The sequence below is a fragment of the Anser cygnoides genome, chromosome 1 (assembly GCF_040182565.1).
Source record: "Anser cygnoides isolate HZ-2024a breed goose chromosome 1, Taihu_goose_T2T_genome, whole genome shotgun sequence".
NCBI classification, from domain to species: domain Eukaryota; kingdom Metazoa; phylum Chordata; class Aves; order Anseriformes; family Anatidae; genus Anser; species Anser cygnoides.
Window position 1 is genome coordinate 31,600,856 of NC_089873.1, and position 17,936 is coordinate 31,618,791.

A 17,936-nucleotide genomic window follows, 5' to 3' on the forward strand; every position below is an offset into this window, starting at 1 on the left:
TAATTTTTTCTTTAGCAAGCATTCCTGTAGAACATCTTAATACTGCGTGGTTTCATCTTTTGGGCATACCAGTGTGGTATGTTGCATTGGCTTCTGCATTAGCAGTTCAGCAAGAGTAAATAAATGTCTTTCTGCCTGAGGCAGATAATTTGCTCAGAGTACACAGGAAATTCTGTGCCATTTTTAAAGTTGCACTGAGGTCTAGAAACATTTTCCTACTGGATATGCAATAAGTTAAGGAAGCTGCATAAGTAAGTTTTCACCTTTACTCTTTCCCATCTATCCAGCATATTTTTATGCATGAGTTGTTTTGCTTGTTGCTATTTCTTACTACGTTTGAATGTTAAATGTGCTTTTGCATTTTGCTACAGTATTTATTATACAACCTTTAATGCCTTATTACAAATGCATATGTACAAAACTCAAAATAATTTTAACCTTAATATGGAAACAAAATTTATATTAATTTGATTTACAATTCAGAGGAAGATTACCTTTGTGATTTTGTTTTTTAAGATTGCCACTTTTGTTTATATATTTATATACAGTATATAAAGTATAAATATGTATATTTATATGAAGGCTGTATACATACATATAACTTAGACATTTCAATGCAAAAATGGTTTATATAGTACTCAGAGGTACTTACAGTTTTCATACAGTCGGTGGAAGACCCTCAGGAATCTAGGACCATATAGCACGGATGTTGTCAAGCTAGCTGTGTCAGCCTCTGTCTTAACTAATAAATAACATTGAGACATGGGCTTGAATTCTGGTCTATAACAGAATATTGTTACATTTTGTTGTTAGCGTGCTTGCCAGTCCAGTGCAGTCTCTTGTCAGCTAGCTGTCTGCCAAGGAAGGCTGCGGCATTGCTCAAAGGACAGCACCAGCACAGGACTCTTCCCAGCTGGCATTCTCTGTGTCTTGTAAGGAGAAGAGAGTTGGTGCTGTATCACCCTGACAATCCAAGCTCAATGAGCTTGGACAGTCAATGCTCCACTGAAAAAAACAACAGGTTGTCTGTGATGTCCTTTTATGAGCCTTCCCTTAAAGACATATCTTCTCAAAGGAGAGGTGGAAATCTTTTGGGGGCTCTGGGCCTTTCACATTTCTCTGTTATTTATGCATTGTGTCCTCCAGTTCAATGGAAGCAAGGGTTCAATGGATGTCCTCCTTCTTCCCCTTCATGTCTTCTTCTATAGCCCACGTTCCCAACTCCTATCACCTTTCCCACTTTCTCCCAGCAGCAAATCCTAAGGCCAGTTGCCTGTAGTGTTTCCAAATACTATGTTAGAGACTAGAAGGAGGGTTCCAGCCACCAAACCACACAGACAATTCCTGCCCTCACTAGTGGCTGTAGTGTTTCCTGTGTAGTTTGCCTATCATTTACATCATTTTCCAGCTGGAGTTGGCAATTGGAGAGAAACAGTGCCAAGGAAAGGCTTCCCAATTGCCTTGTGTTAAGTCCTCACTAATGCTAAATTATGGCAATCATGATAAATTGTAGGATGAGGTACAGGTCTGAGGAGAGGAAGAAAACATTATGCTTAATAAGGCTTTAAAGGATGCTTCATTGTTGATTTGTAGTTGGAATTGAATGTTAGGGCCTTGAATGACCCATCTGTTTCTCTGTTTCAGACTAATGGGTGTGCATTAGCTAATGAGTACTGGCTTTTTATTCATTTTGATAATGCAATCTAAGTGTTTGTGTGAATTATAATTTGCAATTTCATTTCAGTCATTTAATTAATGTAAAATGGTTGAGAATAGTTTTGAGATTTGTGAAGAGCAATATAGTATGTGTACGTGTTTTGCAAAATAGTTCTTAAGTCAAAATGTTGAAGTAAGTTGGCAGAATTCTTGTATTTTCAAAAGTAAGTTCTGTGTGCTTGTACTTGGAAACATTTTAAATAATGAAAATATTCACAGTATCACTGTTTTCCTTAATACTAATTTTCACAATGAGTGTTATTCTTTAATTAATAAATGTTGTGTACTGTATTATTTATTTTAATTAATATAACATTTTAGTTCAGGAAAGCATCTCATAACATTTTTTCTTCTTCTGTTCTCTAGCAATGGCAAGTCGGCAGGTTGACATTGCTACTCAAGGATGGTTCATTGGTCTTATGTGTGCTGTTGCTCTTCTTATCTTGATTTTACTGATTGTTTGCTTCATCAGGAGGAATAAGGGTGGCAAATATCCAGGTATGGTATATAACAACTAGAGTAAAAATTGTCTACTAGTAATCCATTTAAGACAGATCTCAGGTTTACTGGAGAAATTACATTTGCTGCTGGCTAGCATTTACATTGTGTATATAGGAGATCAGTCCTATCATTTGGTAGGCTTGTTGGGAGTAATTTGCCCATTGGTAGAAAACTTCAATCCTTTTAAGCATATGAAGAGCATCTCCTTCATCCCTGGAAGGTCAAATGACTACATGATCACTTTAGAGAAGGTTGAGCTTTGATTGAGGTACTTGGTTGTACTACCAGTACTGCATGTCCCATTCTCTGAAGTCTAATGCAAATGTGTTGTAACCCACTGAAATGAGCTGAGTTAGAATTTAATTGGAAAAGGTATGGAAACATATACCATATCACAGCTGCCGTGTTACTTAGATGTCCTGGGAGTGCAGCATTTCATACAATAGATCCCTTAATACAGTATTTTGTTTCAAATATTTTATCCTCCTTTTCAGAATCTGTGTCTTCTTCAGACTCAGTATTTTTGCATCTAAATTTCAAGATATCATCCTCCAGTTAGGCTGTTGGTTTTTTTTTTGTTGTTTGTTTGTTTGTTTTGTTTCGTTTTGTAAGTTTTTATTCATAAGAGCTTTTCTTTTTCTTCCTTTTTTTTTTTTTTTTTTTTAGTATTAGACTAGCAATGGCCAAATATATTTTATAATTTGTAACTAAAAAATTAGAACTATACAATGTACCTCTTGTATCCCCTGGGACATTATAGAAGACATAAATTTGTTATGTATCCATGTGTGTATATATGTTTCATATATATCTCTCCCCCATCTAATATCTGTGCCTATGGAGCAGCTCTGTAGACTAAAACTCTGTAGAAAACAGACATCGAGTGACATCGAGTTTGCCTACAATAGTAGTGACAGGATCTGAGAGCAGGAGTGAGGTATGAGTGAATATAAATGGACTTCAAGAGGGCATCAAAGGATAATTTGAGAGAACTTGGAGTGAGCCACCATCCAGAAGATGGTAAAACAGTAAAAGTGTAGGAGACAGTTGGATGCTAAGGATGTCATTACTTTGTTGATGTCTTTGCTATGCCCTTCTTTTCTGTGCTTCTGCAGATTTATCGCATGGAAGGTATTAACTCTTTTATGCACACATATATATACATAAACACACTTACATGGATATACCCAATGACTAGATACAGCAGACCTTTACTGTATGTGATAAGATTTCCACAGAGAGCATGTACTCATGTTTATAGCAGTGACTCTGGAGCTAATTGTATTTCCTGCGTCAGTGGAAATGCAGTGTTCCACCAATGAAGTGACAAATGCAAAGCACAGTTAATAATTCTTTTTTTGTCTTAATTTTAGCATGTCATCTTGAGATTACCAATTGTCATAAAAAAATGGTAAATTATTTCAGTATGAAATTATAGCAGACAGATTTCAAGGTGTTACACATTATCATTATTATAGATTACTGTCAGGAATGATTCATATCATCTTAAATAAGAGTGTATAAACTAATGATGTACAAATTAAGTGTGGAAATTACCAGAATAAAAGATAAGAGATTGTATATTGGGTTATGTAACTATCTGATAAACAAGGAAAGGATTTAAATAGCCACAATGCCAGAAAGGAAAAAAGAAAAAGGAAGAACAATAATGAAGATTTTTTTTTTTTGAAGCTAGTATATTATTTTATTCTGTCAACAATCTTAATTTATAGAAATATATGTCTTCTATAAACATCTGTTTTCTCAGGTATTAGCAGGTTTCTGTGTCTAAGAACACAGTGCTACGTACTTGTATAGGGACAGGTTACACGCAAAGACTAATGCAAGATTCCTCCATTCTTACAAGAGAATGACGACAGGATTACTAAGCCTGTAACAGGGATGTGCAAGAGATACGATTGTGTTAAGTTTAGCTTCCAGTCTAGGTGTTTTTGTCTTGCTTTTGATCATGCTGTAGAAAAAAAGGAATGAACAGACCAAACCTACTTTTTTCCAATATTAATATATTTTAAATGCTATTTGAAATTCCCTGGAGACTGTTGCAATACCTTTACTGCATTGTTAGTGTATGACATGGAAGCAGACGGAAGCTAACAGTGAACATAAGTGAATTTGATTCAATGTTATCAATCAGTATGGGAGTAATATCGAGAGGCAATATGGAGCATGCATAAGTAAAACTAAATTGTTCAGATTTCAGTAAACAGTAGCTCTACTAATAACATAAGTAGAGAAAGCATTTTTACTAAGATTTTTAGCAAATCTTTAGTTGGAAATGAAAGGAAGGAAGAAAAAGTTTTACCAATGCAGTATTTTGTACTTGAATAAGATTCTATAACTAAAAAAAAATTTTTTTATTTAAAAGAAAACATGTAACAATCTAAGGCCCTAGCTCAAAAAATGATTTTTATTCAAACCACATTCCTGCCAAATGCGATCAATTTGAGAAATTAGGGTCTTGAGGTTTCTAGCATTTCAGTTTAATGGTAAAAATTACTATTTCAAATATTTTAGTGAAGGAAAAGGAGGATGCACATGCTGACCCAGAAATACAGCCTATGAAGGAAGATGATGGAACATTTGGTGAATACAGGTGAGCAGCTGATGTGGTTTGTCTTGTTCACTGTTCATATCACACGTCCTTTATATGTCACACTTACTAATTCACAACTAACTTTTTTTCAGTGTTGAGAAAGATTCTGCATCCAGTGTTTTGTAGAACTATAGACAGCATTTCAACTACACTATTAGAAAAAAAATGAAACACACACAGTTTATGAATTGGGAGTTTAGAGTAAGCCACCAAGGCAAGTCCTTTCAGTTAGGGCATATCTCACCTTATGGTTTCTGAAAATAAATTTCTAATTGAAATTTAATAACGAAAATCTTGTGTTCCATTGACTGGAAAATGAATGCATTTAAGATGGCACCCAATACTAACGCCTAATCCAATAACAAGGAAGCAGTGTTGAACATGGAGGTGAGGGAATGTCCTACAGGAAAAAGCAGATCTCGGTTTCATGTATTTCAGTGCAAAAAATCAGGAAAGAAGCTTCAAAGCACGTGACACAGCTTTTATTCCTTTATCTTAAATGTAGGCTAGCTGAATCTCCTGACATCACAAAAAGCACACACTTTGCTAAGTCTGTTCACATAATAATTAGGAGTATATTTTTTTTTGTCTGTTTTTTTGAAAAGAAGAAGAAAAAAAACACCAGTATTTTGCTTGATGTTTTTTAATTAATACAGAAAATAATGTTCTTAGTTTCTAAGTATATCCATGCTGTTATATTTTACTTGGGTGTTATAATGCATTTCACAGTGTATCCCTGTGTAAAAAATATCGTAAACACCCTTTATTGTTTTGAAGATGTGCAGTTTACAAATGTACAAAGCAAAAACACTTTTTTCAAGAAGGATTCACTCTGCTGTTGTAGCTTCCTCTTATAAGGGAAATGTGCGTCTGGATCTGACTGGAATAGATTTCCAATTCTGAATGCCAAAGAGCAGTTTCTGTTCTTTCTTCCTGGATTAAAAAAATATAATAATAAAAAAATTCAACTCTGTTCTTACCTTAATCACTTTCTTGTAACACTTTGTCACAGCATTATGTGTGTATTTATTAATGAACTTTGGCTGATAAAATAAATAGTGTGAAGCAGTGTTTGGAAGCAGATGTAAATAAGTACTGCATAAATTTTCCTAGCCAGTCCGGTTTGCATTCTCCTTTAATAGCTCCTCTGCTTTTCTGTACTTGGAACTTTCAGGAGCAGAAACTGACCTTTGTACAGAATTGTACAAATGATCTTACTTGAATATGTTTGTTCTCAGATCCAGACTAAGACTATTCAAGTCTGCTTTCATGTGTGACCTATAGCAAGGTTTGAATTTATGTTGCCATATTTAAGTGGCTTGAGTTAATCTAAAGAACCACTTAGTTCTTTATTAAATTATTCTATAATGCATCTATCAGCCTCTTACGTGGTAAAAATGGACAGTTGCATGCCTAGCTTTCAGACTTGTTCATATGCTCATCCTATTTACTATGCAAAAACTCCTTTCTAAAATGTATTTCTGTGTAATTAGTCTATATTGGGCTTTCCTCTTTTTTCCTTAGAGAAAGGGCAGCAGCAGCAACCAGTCAGATTACAGAAGATATCTTGGCACCCTCTCTGCAGCCCAACATCCCTGCAGTCACTCAATTCCCAGTTTGTCTGCCTCACATGGCACTGGCCATGATGCAGTGCTTCTTTGAGGAAAAAGGTTATAGGGTTTCCCTTGAACAAAAAAGTAATTTTTGAAAGGTCTAGAAATTCGAGTATTTTGAACTTTTTTCATCACTTCAGGTCCATGTCTGCTTGGACAGGAAAGAAAATGGACAAGGAAAAGAAAAGAAAAGGTAGCTGTGCCAATTCTCCTGAAGCAGACCCTGTCTTTACCAAAGCAAAGTCTGTGAGATCTGACAGATCCAACTTCTTCAAAAGGTCAGGGGATCAATACTCCAGCACCAAATCAGAGACCTCCTACGCCAGGAGGAGGGCTAGGCAGTCTTCAGAGCTCACAGGGGTTAGTTCTGTCTCTGCTTCCCTCTGCCAAGAGGAAAAGAGGTCAGACGAATGGAAGTACAGGCATGGCTCTAGACATCATGCTTCTGAGCAACAGATAATGGGTTCGGAGGAGGGCTCAGATTTTCAGGCAGGACAGCCACCCCCTTTCCAGCAACCCCTCAGCTGCAACTCAGTTCGTGGCTCAGTGGCAAGGCAGCATTCTGCTCTCCAGCACTGGTTCAGCCAGACCCCAGACTACAGCTCAGATTCAGAAGACACTCAGAGCTCCTACCACAGGAAGGTAAGACCTTCTACTACTCATTTCTCTGAATCTGAAAAGAATTCATTAATGAAATCTGTATTTTTGCCTGAGCTAGCTACTGTCTTAAAGGACGCGCTGACAGCAGCCAGACAAAGTATAACTTCTGTGGCACAGGCTAGGTCCCACTCAGTAAAGCACCCCAGGGTACCAATTACAGAAGTTCCAGTGGTTCCTCTACTAGCAGCTGGGACCAGTTCCCAGACTTTTGAGACTGACCCTATGGACAGTTTAAAAGACCAAACAGCTTCTGTGAAGGAGAAAGCTGAGGCTGACAAGGCTTTGGAGGTTGAATCATCCCCTGAAGATGGGGAAATGTCATCTGAATCCCCTACAGAAGACCAAGAAGGACCAGATGCTGTGCGTAGGTTTGACATGGAGAATCAGAATTATCTGTTCAAGCACATTAAAAGAGCGTTAATGCTGAAAACTTCCAAATGTGAATGCCCTGCAGAAGAACTGCCTATCTTATCTGAAGAAGGCAAGGGAGATAATGCACTTCCTATCCATTCAGCAGTGGAAAATCTTGTCTGTAGGATATGGGGTAATCCTGAGGCAAAACATGAAGCCCCAGCAGTCCTACGTAAGCTGTATCCTCTTCCAGTGGATAAAGCTGCTTTGTGGGGGACTTTGCCTAAGGTAGACAGGGCATTGGTTACTGGTGATTCTGTGCTTTCAATGCCTGCTAATGGGGATGCTCTCCCTAAAGATTCTACTGATAGAAAGATTGAGGAAGCAATTAAAAGATCTTTCAAGCTGGTTGCAGCCCAGCTTGGAGTATCTATCTACTGCACTTATGCTTCTAGAGCGTTACTCATATGGCTGGAGGAAGAACGAGCCAGAATCAAAATAAAACGGGTCCCACCTGGTGCTATACGAAGGAAACGTAGGCTATGTAAACTTGCAGCTAATTTTATCCATGATGCAGCTGAGGATTCTCTCAGACTCACAGTTAAAAATATGGCATGCCTCACAGTAGCCTGGAGAGCTATATGGCTACGTCCTTGGACCTCATCACTAGATCTCAAATGTCAACTACTGTCTTTACCATACACAGGTGGCAAGCTATTTGGTGAATCCTTGGTCCAGATCATGAAGGACTTTGCAGAACACAAACGTTCCTCACAACAGCGGAAAAAAAAAAGCTCTCTTCGAAGCTCTTCATTTTCTTATCCTCGCAAGTCTCTGAGTTACTTCCATTCTCCTCCAAAGTTTAAAGGAGGGAAAAGAAAGTATAAGTTCTCACATTCATTCCATGCCAACTATGAAAGTACATCTCATTTTCAGAGAGACACCAGACCATCAAAAGGAACTTTCTAAGAACATAGACTGGCTTCTTTTCTCAGGAACTGGGAAGAGTGAAGGATTTAGAAATTTATACTGAATAAACTTCAATATTTCTAGACAATGCTTAATTGCTAATTCTGATAGTTAGAAAATTTGTTGTTTCAAAATAAGATTTAACTGATTAAATGACTTAAATCTTAATGATTAATTATGATTTCTAGAGAAGTCATAGGTCTCAGATTTAGGGAAGTTTTTTGTCACACTCAGTTTGTAGGCTTCTCAGTATTCTGGGGTTGCTTGGACTTTGAAGTTTTGCACTCTTCCACTGGGTTTTTTCTTCTAAGAGCAGGTCTCTGCAGAAACTGTCAACATCCAGATTTTTCTGCAATCTAAAGAGAAAATAATGCTCTAAAAAACCTAGGTGTTTCAGGAACCACAGAATGAATGACTGGGTATGCGCTGTTTGTGTAACTGGTGGCTTTACTGCATCTTTACATAGCAAGGGAAAACAGTGCCTCTGGAAGTTGTTTTTATAGCAAGCTGATTTCACTACAGCCCCAGTGGTTTCCTCAGTTAGAGAAGACACTGAATTGTGGACAGTCAATGCCTACATCAAGAAACTACAAGACATACAACTAATAGTGAAATTTTATGTTTATATTTAAATTTAAAATAAAGACTATACAGAGCTCCTGTTCTGGTCAGCGCAGATATAGAAATCAGCCTAAGTTTCCATCCTGGGCCATGAAGTAAGAGAAATTAAGAATTTATGTCATCTACAGACCTGTGGATTCAGGGGAGGGTTGGGAGGAGGATGCAAGCATGCATTTCTAAGTTAGCTTTACAGGAAGTATGAAAGTATAGCTTTTCATGTCTCTTACATGATATCCAAGTGTATTTGTCCTCTTGTACTCCGTAAAATCTCCTTAGGAAGATCAAAGATCAAGGCATCTACAGTAGCAGGACTGCTACTATGGTTACACAGTATGTTCACACATTTTGTTGAATTCTTTTGCTTCTTGTCTTCAACATTTTGTCACAAACTATTTTTCCAAGACATTCCTAGCTATGCTATGAAAGACTTTCTGGAAATGATTGGTGGAGAGTTCGTTGACTGTCAGATAATCTATTAGTCTTCTTTCTTTTTCTAGGTTAATTAACAATGAGGATGTAGTATGTAACTACAACAGTATTTTTTTTATGCTGTACTTATGAAGATTTATTGCAGCCTAGGTTTGTTTCCAGGGGTACCTAGCAATGATTTTTGCCTCACCACAATAATTCTAAGGTCAATCCCTTCTAGCACAAGCTGTGATGTCAGCAGACTGCCTGGAGGATTTTAGTCTCTGAATAGTCTGATTGGATTTGGCAGTGATCTTACTGTGTCCTCATTCACACACACATGCTTTCTTTGATGGTTCTTATTTTAATTCTTGAGCATCTCTTGTCACCTGTTTTTTTTTAATCATTGGTTTGATTCCCGTTTGAACATTTTTCCTCCAGAAATAGCAAAGGTGGAAGGTTTGCTTAAATTTATCTCGAGCAGATTTTTCTTTAAGATATTTACTAGGAGTAGGTCAGATTCTTTGGCTAACAACAGCTTTTTCAACATGCTACCATTTAAAGCCAGAGCTTAATCTCCTGTTTTTTGCAGATTCTGCCAAGATTGAAGATCAAATATTAGACATGCTAAAGAAAACCTACTCAGAAAAATAAGTTATTTTGTCTTAGCTAGATTGGAAATAGTAAAAAATTTTGAAATCTGATTTGATACAGGTGCTTAAGTGCATAGGGAAAGAATTCTTTACCTGTACAGTCCTCGGGATCCCAATCAATTTAAGAGTGTGAGCAGAAATCCGTTAGGTATTGGGGAAGAAGTTCTCCTGGAGTCTACAGGAAAGCCACAGTGCAAGGTCCTGTAACCCTTCTGAGGCTTTATGTGGCTGCTTATACTTAAACGTCTTTGGGCTGTTGACCTGAAGGCACAGAAAAAGAAATTTACTACCAACAAATTCCATCCTCAGCATCCTCTTTCTGCCCAGAAAATAGCCCAGAATGCTTTACCCATTTTGTTTGTTTTGTGTTGCCTTTCATCTGACAGTTGTGTTACGAGGAAAAGTAGTATATTGCTAACCATATATTGAGTTGTTTTGCATGTTCATGAATGTGGCAAAGTTTAGTGGGAACTAGTTGCCTGCTGGACTGCAGAGGCATCGTAATACTGTCCTCCCCATTCTGACTGGTTGCTGCATGTACCCATATCTAAGGAAGAAAAATTGAAAAATTGAAAGAAGAAAGGAGATTTCAAGGTACATATTTCTTTCAATAACTGATGAGCTTGTGAAATGGAAGTACTTTTTTTAAAAAATAAGTTTGTACTTTGCATTTACACGTCATTATTGTTACCTCCATACTTCTTCATCTCTCTTAATCATTAGCTGCAAGTTTGCTATATGTTTCATTAAATGAAGGGAAAAGATACATGTATTCATATATTAGCAATCATTTATGAAAAATATTTAAAGCTTTTAGAGTCTGCTTTAATACTAAATGCACTGTCCTTATTGAAGGGGCAAGAAATGCCTGGTACATATTAGTACATACGAAAATGACTGGTGCGTCTTTATTAACAAACTCTCATCCTTAAAAAGGTAGTGGCATGGAAATTATTTCTAAGAAAACAAATCATAAAAGTATCCCTGAGCTTAACTGTCATGGTCATCTGATCTAAATATAAAATTCTTACACGTTCTCACCTCTTGTTTTGTTCCTTTTCAGTACTTACTGTCTCACTCTTAATTGAAGGCACTGCATACATGACACATTTCAAAATACTTCTTATATTTTCCAACTGTAATTTTAGTTAACCCAATTTTACCTTATTTTTCATTTCAGGGTATTAACACTAGATAAGTTTAAAAGTCAGCAAGCAAAATCGCAAACAAAAACTGAAAGATCTATTTTAATAGATCTTGATCTATTCTGTTTGAATTTTTGAATAGTTTTATGGACAATCAGAAACAATATTAGCAAATCTTACAGATACTGTATCAAAACTTCTGACTTTAACATGTTTTTGCAATATAATATTATATGTTCTAAAGCATAAAGTGTTTTATAGTTCTTTGGGCATCAGTATTCATAATGGGACAACTCAGTGGCTTTTGTAGATTGCTTCTTGGCAGCACACACAAAACTCATTCATTTCCCCAGAGCACCAGGGTCCCTTCCTTATTTTGCACCCCCAGGGTTACAAACGTGCTGTCCAAAATATTGATGCCTTCACTTTTTTTCTCTCTCTCCTCTTTTCTCTTTTATCCTCTGTTTCTTTCCTTTCCAACCAAAACATTGTATTAATCTACTACGAGAGTTTAGAATCCAACTTGAATCAAGGTACTATGCAATGTGTTTCCTTTTCCTGAGCAAGGAGTGGAAAGCACCTTGGGTAATCCCTTTTCTTTTTTTCACTGCCAGAGTTTTGGCAGAACTTCTTTCTGGACTTTTATGGTGAAAAAACGGAGTGAATACTCAGGTGCAGATTTAGTTTTGCATCTGCTGTAACTGTGCTCTTATACCAGTGCCCACCTCCATGCACGTGCACTCCTGGGTGAATCTGCAGTTTTGTTTGTTTGTTTTTAATTATACAGACAGTAGAATCTGCATCGTTACTAAAACATAGAAAAAACAAAGACACAGTGCATCCATCTGTGTAAGTATTTCTTTATTGTTTGGCGTATAAATACATTTTGTTTACAAAAATACAAACGAAAAACGAAAAACGAAGAGCAACACAAACCAAAAGTTCCCCTACCCAGATTTATCTAGGTTATAAATTAAAATTGAACTTTTTTATTGGATTAAACACAAAAATGTCTGAAATGTGGATATTTTTTCATACGGTAGTGGTGTATTATTTATTTACTGTGCATTTCCAGCCTAGTGAATTATGCTAGATAAGATCACACTTTAGAACATTTGCACAGAGTTTCTTGACTAGTTGGAATAGGGTACAAATGCATTTTTAAATTTGTTTTCATTCTTACATATTACAGTGTAAGCAATTATGAAGCAATGTTCTTCACTAAATGCTCTTACCGCAAAGTCATTAAACACTTCAGGTCATTTTTCTTGGGGATAGGGACCCGATACTATTTCAAAGTGAGGGTTTGGTCTTCACTGCTTTTGTATAGCCTATTTTAATGACTCTAATGCCCTCAAATGTGGGCAATGAAGAAAGTACATTGCTATCTGACAAGGAGACTCATGCAATTTTTAAATACTCTGTTCTTTCTTCAGCCTTTTTCATACAGGTTCCTTCCAAAACAATCTCCAAATGAGTGATGTCTTTGTAATCTACTCATGTTTGCAGTGTCATAAACATTTGCACTTTGCTGCTAGATGATTGACATTTTCAACTAGAATTCATTTAACTGTTAATAACATAAATGTTTGCATTATCAGTGGGCACAGAAGATCAGTGATATTTATCCTCATGCCATGTACACAGCAATAACTAAAAACAAAGTTAAGCCAATATGATCAAGTTTAGAGTTTTGGCCTTTGTGCATTTTAATTTTAACATGACGTTTTTCTTACGTGTTAGAAAGATAGATGTTTCTACTCCTTCTGTGTATGCATAGAAAAGTAAAATCTCTGGTATGCATTTTTTTAAAATTATATGCATAGTAGAGGCATACTTCTTTTAAGATGTGAAAACTTGAAATCTTCCAAAGCCAAAAAAGGATGAGGAGATGAGGAGTACCAGCTTGGTGGAAAATTGATGTAATGTTTTTTTGCAACAGTGAAATGCTTCTCCATAGGGCATTTATTAGCTAACAGTATAACCTGTGTGACCTTGTACATACTTTATTGCTTTGATTCCATCTAATAATGTGGATATTGTAAATATATTTTTATTTACTTGATATTCTGTACATTTCTTTATATTTTCCATGAATTGGAAGCAAATAATAATAATCATTTGCTCTTTGGTACCTATATAAAGTCCTGCGTTTCGTTTAAGACAATTGTACCCATAAGTGCAGATGCCTGTAGTGTTTTTTAATTAGAAATGGTTTGGAGCTACTGCTGAAATCTTCACCTTGAAACTGAAGTGCAGTGTTAAGTATTCAGAAATAGACCAATTAGATCTATTTCATAAAATACAGGCTTACCACAGCTACAAATTTGTTCCGGGTTGCTGGTGGCATTGCAGCTTTTCCACCAACGAGGGAGAGACCGCAGTGCTTTGCTAAAGGGATCCTTCTTCGCTGCCTTTCTTTCTTTTCTTCTTTTCTGTTGTGCTCCAGATCATCATCATCAATGCCAGAACATGTTACTAGTTATGGATTAAGATAGAGAGGTTGATCTGATAAGTAATGAAAAAAACTGACCATGCTCTTAACTGCTCAGTTCTGGCTACTGTAAGCTGAATTGTTGCTTTACCTCTATAGAGTAAATGTTTTAGAAATTTTAAAAGCAACTTATTATTGATAAAATACTGATCACTATCAGGATATGGACTTTGCTTTTCTTCTTAGGCTATTTTCATTTGTTTCTTCTGCACCCTTTTAATGGAATATATAGGTCTCTTGAAAGGTAAGGCTGAAAATTGCAAGTCTGGCCTGCATTATGTAACAAATTATTTGAAATGCAGCATTTTATTTTCTTTGTACTAGTAAAGAAAACCACTATATCCCATTTAACTAAGTTCATTCTTCATTCGTGTTGAAGGAGTCAAAGAAAATAAGTTTAACAGACTAACTTCACAGCACATCATAAGCTTGTTACTCTGAGGAACAAATAAATTATTTTTTTGTAACTTTACAACCCACTTTTTAATGCTTGCAGTTGCATCTAAATTGCTTCCAAGCCAAGGGCACAAGTCTTATGCCCTTGCATAAGTCATGCACGATGAAAAAAAAAAAAAGAAAACCACAAAAACCCCGCCCTCCACTGAGGACATTCGCTGTTTAAACCATTACTACACCATGTATTCATGTCAACTGCATCATATTGACTTGTCTCTCCAATGTGATGTGGGTTTACTAAAGGATTACAGGGCTGCACACATGCTTTTTATAAACTCTGCATGCATGTCTGATTTTGCCTTAATGAATCGTACATCCGTTAATTCATTTTGTTTGTTTGTTTGTGTCTCCAGTGATGCAGAGGACCATAAACCTCTAAAAAAAGGAAGCCGGACACCTTCAGACAGAACTGTGAAAAAAGAAGACAGTGATGATAGTTTAGTTGACTATGGAGAAGGTGTAAATGGTCAGTTCAATGAGGATGGCTCCTTTATTGGACAATACAGTGGTAAAAAAGAGAAAGAACCTGCAGAAGGAAATGAAAGTTCTGAGGCTCCTTCTCCTGTAAATGCCATGAATTCATTTGTGTAATCAAAGAACTCGATCCCCTTGTGTCCTCTGTTTGTTTAAAGCACTTGTACGTCCTCCTTCTCATACTATGAACATGCAGGTAACGAAGCTCCTCACCTCAAAATGTTTATGCTATGAGAACATGCCAGTCAATACAATTACTCAGTATGATGACACATCAAGTGGTACGTTAGTATGAATCAAAATAAGAAATTCAAATTTTGTTCGAAACTTGGGTTTCCTTACTTTTTTTAAAAGGAACTGACACTAAAAAATAACATTGACTTCTAATTTTGTTTTCTGTTGAAAATATGGTATAATGCATGAAAAAGATGCTACACAATTCACAATCTCGTGTACACTATAAAAACATGGTTGGACAGTTTGTTATGCAATCCTCGGCTGAATCCCTGGATATGAATTCCGTTTTCATTGTCAGAGTGTTATAGTAGTATTATATAGAACTTCAATGTCTTTGTGGACATTGTTGTGAAATTGGTGACTTAATGTCTAGCTATCATATGTCTTTTTGCAAGACAGTTAGGAACAGTATGTACAGTATATAATTGCTAAATGATTTAAGTATGACACTTGCATTTGCTGATGCTTAATGAGACCCTATTATCTGCTCTTTGCTCCTATTACTTTATAGCCTTTTTAATCTATCAAGTATTACAACAGTACAGTGTTCTATTTTTACATCAAAACACATTGGATTGATTTTAGGGCATAAAAGATACGCATTGCAATGCATTTTGGAATTTGTACAGTCACTGAAAGAAAAATTTTAAAATGACAGAAAATATTCCAGAAAACACAGGGCAAAATACATTCAGTGCCTTTATACAATATGCATTCCATAATGCACTGTACTATGAAGTCAGTTGCTGCAGTAAACTGTGATTAGTAGACAACTATCATTGCCAAATAAAATAAAAATGTAAAATAAATAAATAAATAAAGTGTTATGAAACTGTTGTGCTAAAAATGGAAGGTTTAAAATGTTTAAAATTACACAAAGGAGAGTATGATTTTTTTTTTCCTTTAATAAAATAAACACTTCCTAGACAGTTACAGCACAACATGTTTTCATGGCCTTAGAAGATTTATTTAGGAAAAAAAAAAAAGGCGAAAAAAAAACCACAAACATGACAAACACAACTAGAATTAAATTATTTACTAACACAGCAAGGTATAAGCTCTTGTAAAATAAACAGTTAAAACACAAGCTAGCCAACTACATCAACAAGAGTGCATTTCCCTCTGTGTCCTCTCCTGCTCAGTGTGGCAGCTTTGGAATTATCTACACCCCGAAGCAGTGTGGGGTTACCACTCATGACCGCAGAATTCAATCTGACAAGTGCTCGTATGGTTTAGTGGTAAAGGATTACCATTATCAGTTACAAAATTATTTTCTCACATACTATATCAATCAAGTGTTTACCTCCAAATATAAATTTTTATAACAACCTATGGTTGAAGGAATGCTCAGTTTCATTTGCCAATAAATTGGTTTTTCATAACTTGCATCAAGTTTAATTTTAAGTAAGCTTTTTATATGTAGATATTTTGTTGAATTTGTAAATACACTTAAAGCGTAGGTGCTATATGCTTCTAGGTGTTACAAACAAATAAAACAAGAAAGCTTATGTTGTACTGTGTAAGAAGTACTATAGCCAATGGTGTGCATGGTATTTTAAAGCATCTACTTAAATATATATTATTTTTTTTGCTGTGAAAACAAAATAGTGAACTGTTCTGCTTTTTTACTGCAGATTCCTAATTGAACCATTCAGAGCTTTTGCCAGTGCATTACATCAGACCATAGTACACGTCGCAGCTTTCATGTATATATTGTAGGTAAAGCACAACCGAAGTGATCATAAATGTACACTAGCTGTAATAAGCTTCTTCCGCACCTTTGAGCTTTTCATCGATCAGTTTTCTTAATGGGAACCGAAATAAGAAATGAATTATACAAACATTGACTACAAAGCACAAAGAGAACATTTCTTAATAAGATTTTACCGATGGTTTTGGTAAAAGAGAAGTATAATTTTATTTAATTGTAGATGCTGAATTATCTGTGCATGTGGGGGTAAACATACAGGCTCACTTCTGTAATAGTGCAACAGATTTTGTATTAAAAATAAATGTGGTTTTAAAATTTCACTGTTTGTTCTGTTTATACTAGTGGTAAAAGTCAGATCTGATTCACCATGTAATTAAGGATTCAAATTGGAAAAAGCATGAAACAACTCTGTCAGAAGCTGTTCCCACGTTGCTAAAGGACTTTATGTACCGCAACCAAATTATTTATGGACTATTGCCTATCTTTACATACCGCCATTTGAAAAAGATATGAATTCGTCTGACCATTTCCCATTGAAATCTGCTGCTGTTTACACTTTACTTCCATGGATGCTTTATTTAGTCATATTTCTGCAATCGTGTCCATGCCTGTAAGAGTGAATAAGAGAAAACAAGAACATTCATTCTAAATTAAGGGCCCTCATATAGGATCCCAAATCAGTATTTTGTGTCCTAGAGGACATGCAAAATTCTGAGTATTCATTTCTAAACAGGATATTTAACAGTACATGAAGCGAGGCAAGTTTAACACCTTTCACAGTACACAAAATCCATTGCAATGCTGTTTTCACACTTTGTCTATTCTTTGTATGAATGGAAACGCACCAGGCAGGAGGGCAGTTGCTCCACAGAGAAGGCCGCAGGAGAGTCATGGATTCCAAGAGGTGTGGGTGCTTCAGGAAATACTAAAGAAGGTTGATGTTTGTCTGTGATGCTCGAAAGAGGGATTTTGTCACTGAATCAGGAGCCATTCTGTCCACCCTCTGAGCCACCTATATACTGGACCCCCTTGGCTATTCCCACTTCTGTCACCTGTGTGGTCAAAACTCTGGCACCCTCAGACATTGGTCTGTCTGTTTCTCTGTACTGGCATCTATTGTTTTTTCCAGCAATGTACATTGACTGGGAGATATGAAATACAACTGCTTGTATTTTGATTAAATTCCTGGAAAGAGGGATCTGAGTTCCCTAGGCTTTGTCGGGACGTGATAACCATTTTTGGAGACACACTTCTGTTCGTCTGTTCCTGTTTCCCGAAGTGTGTTAATACATACAGTTGCTACATTTTCCTTT

General features: G+C 36.2%; 1 protein-coding gene across 43 annotated transcripts in view; it reads left to right on the forward strand.

Annotated features, from left to right (window-relative positions):
• NRCAM (neuronal cell adhesion molecule) overlaps positions 1–16,943 on the forward strand; it is a 151,514-nt gene extending 134,571 nt beyond the window's left edge. For 18 of the 43 annotated variants that reach the window (XM_048065873.2, XM_048065868.2, XM_048065869.2 and 15 more), the window contains 3 exons: positions 2,083–2,214; positions 4,753–4,831; positions 14,555–16,943. In XM_048065873.2, the coding sequence (XP_047921830.2) occupies positions 2,083–2,214; positions 4,753–4,831; positions 14,555–14,792 (449 nt within the window). In that variant the 3' untranslated portion in view covers positions 14,793–16,943. Of the gene's footprint in view, positions 1–2,082; positions 2,215–4,752; positions 4,832–6,584; positions 10,693–13,931; positions 13,990–14,554 lie in introns of those variants that run through there. The other 25 variants (XM_048065858.2, XM_048065846.2, XM_048065859.2 and 22 more) reach the window with 4 other exon arrangements.
• Positions 16,944–17,936: the final 993 nt, after the last annotated feature.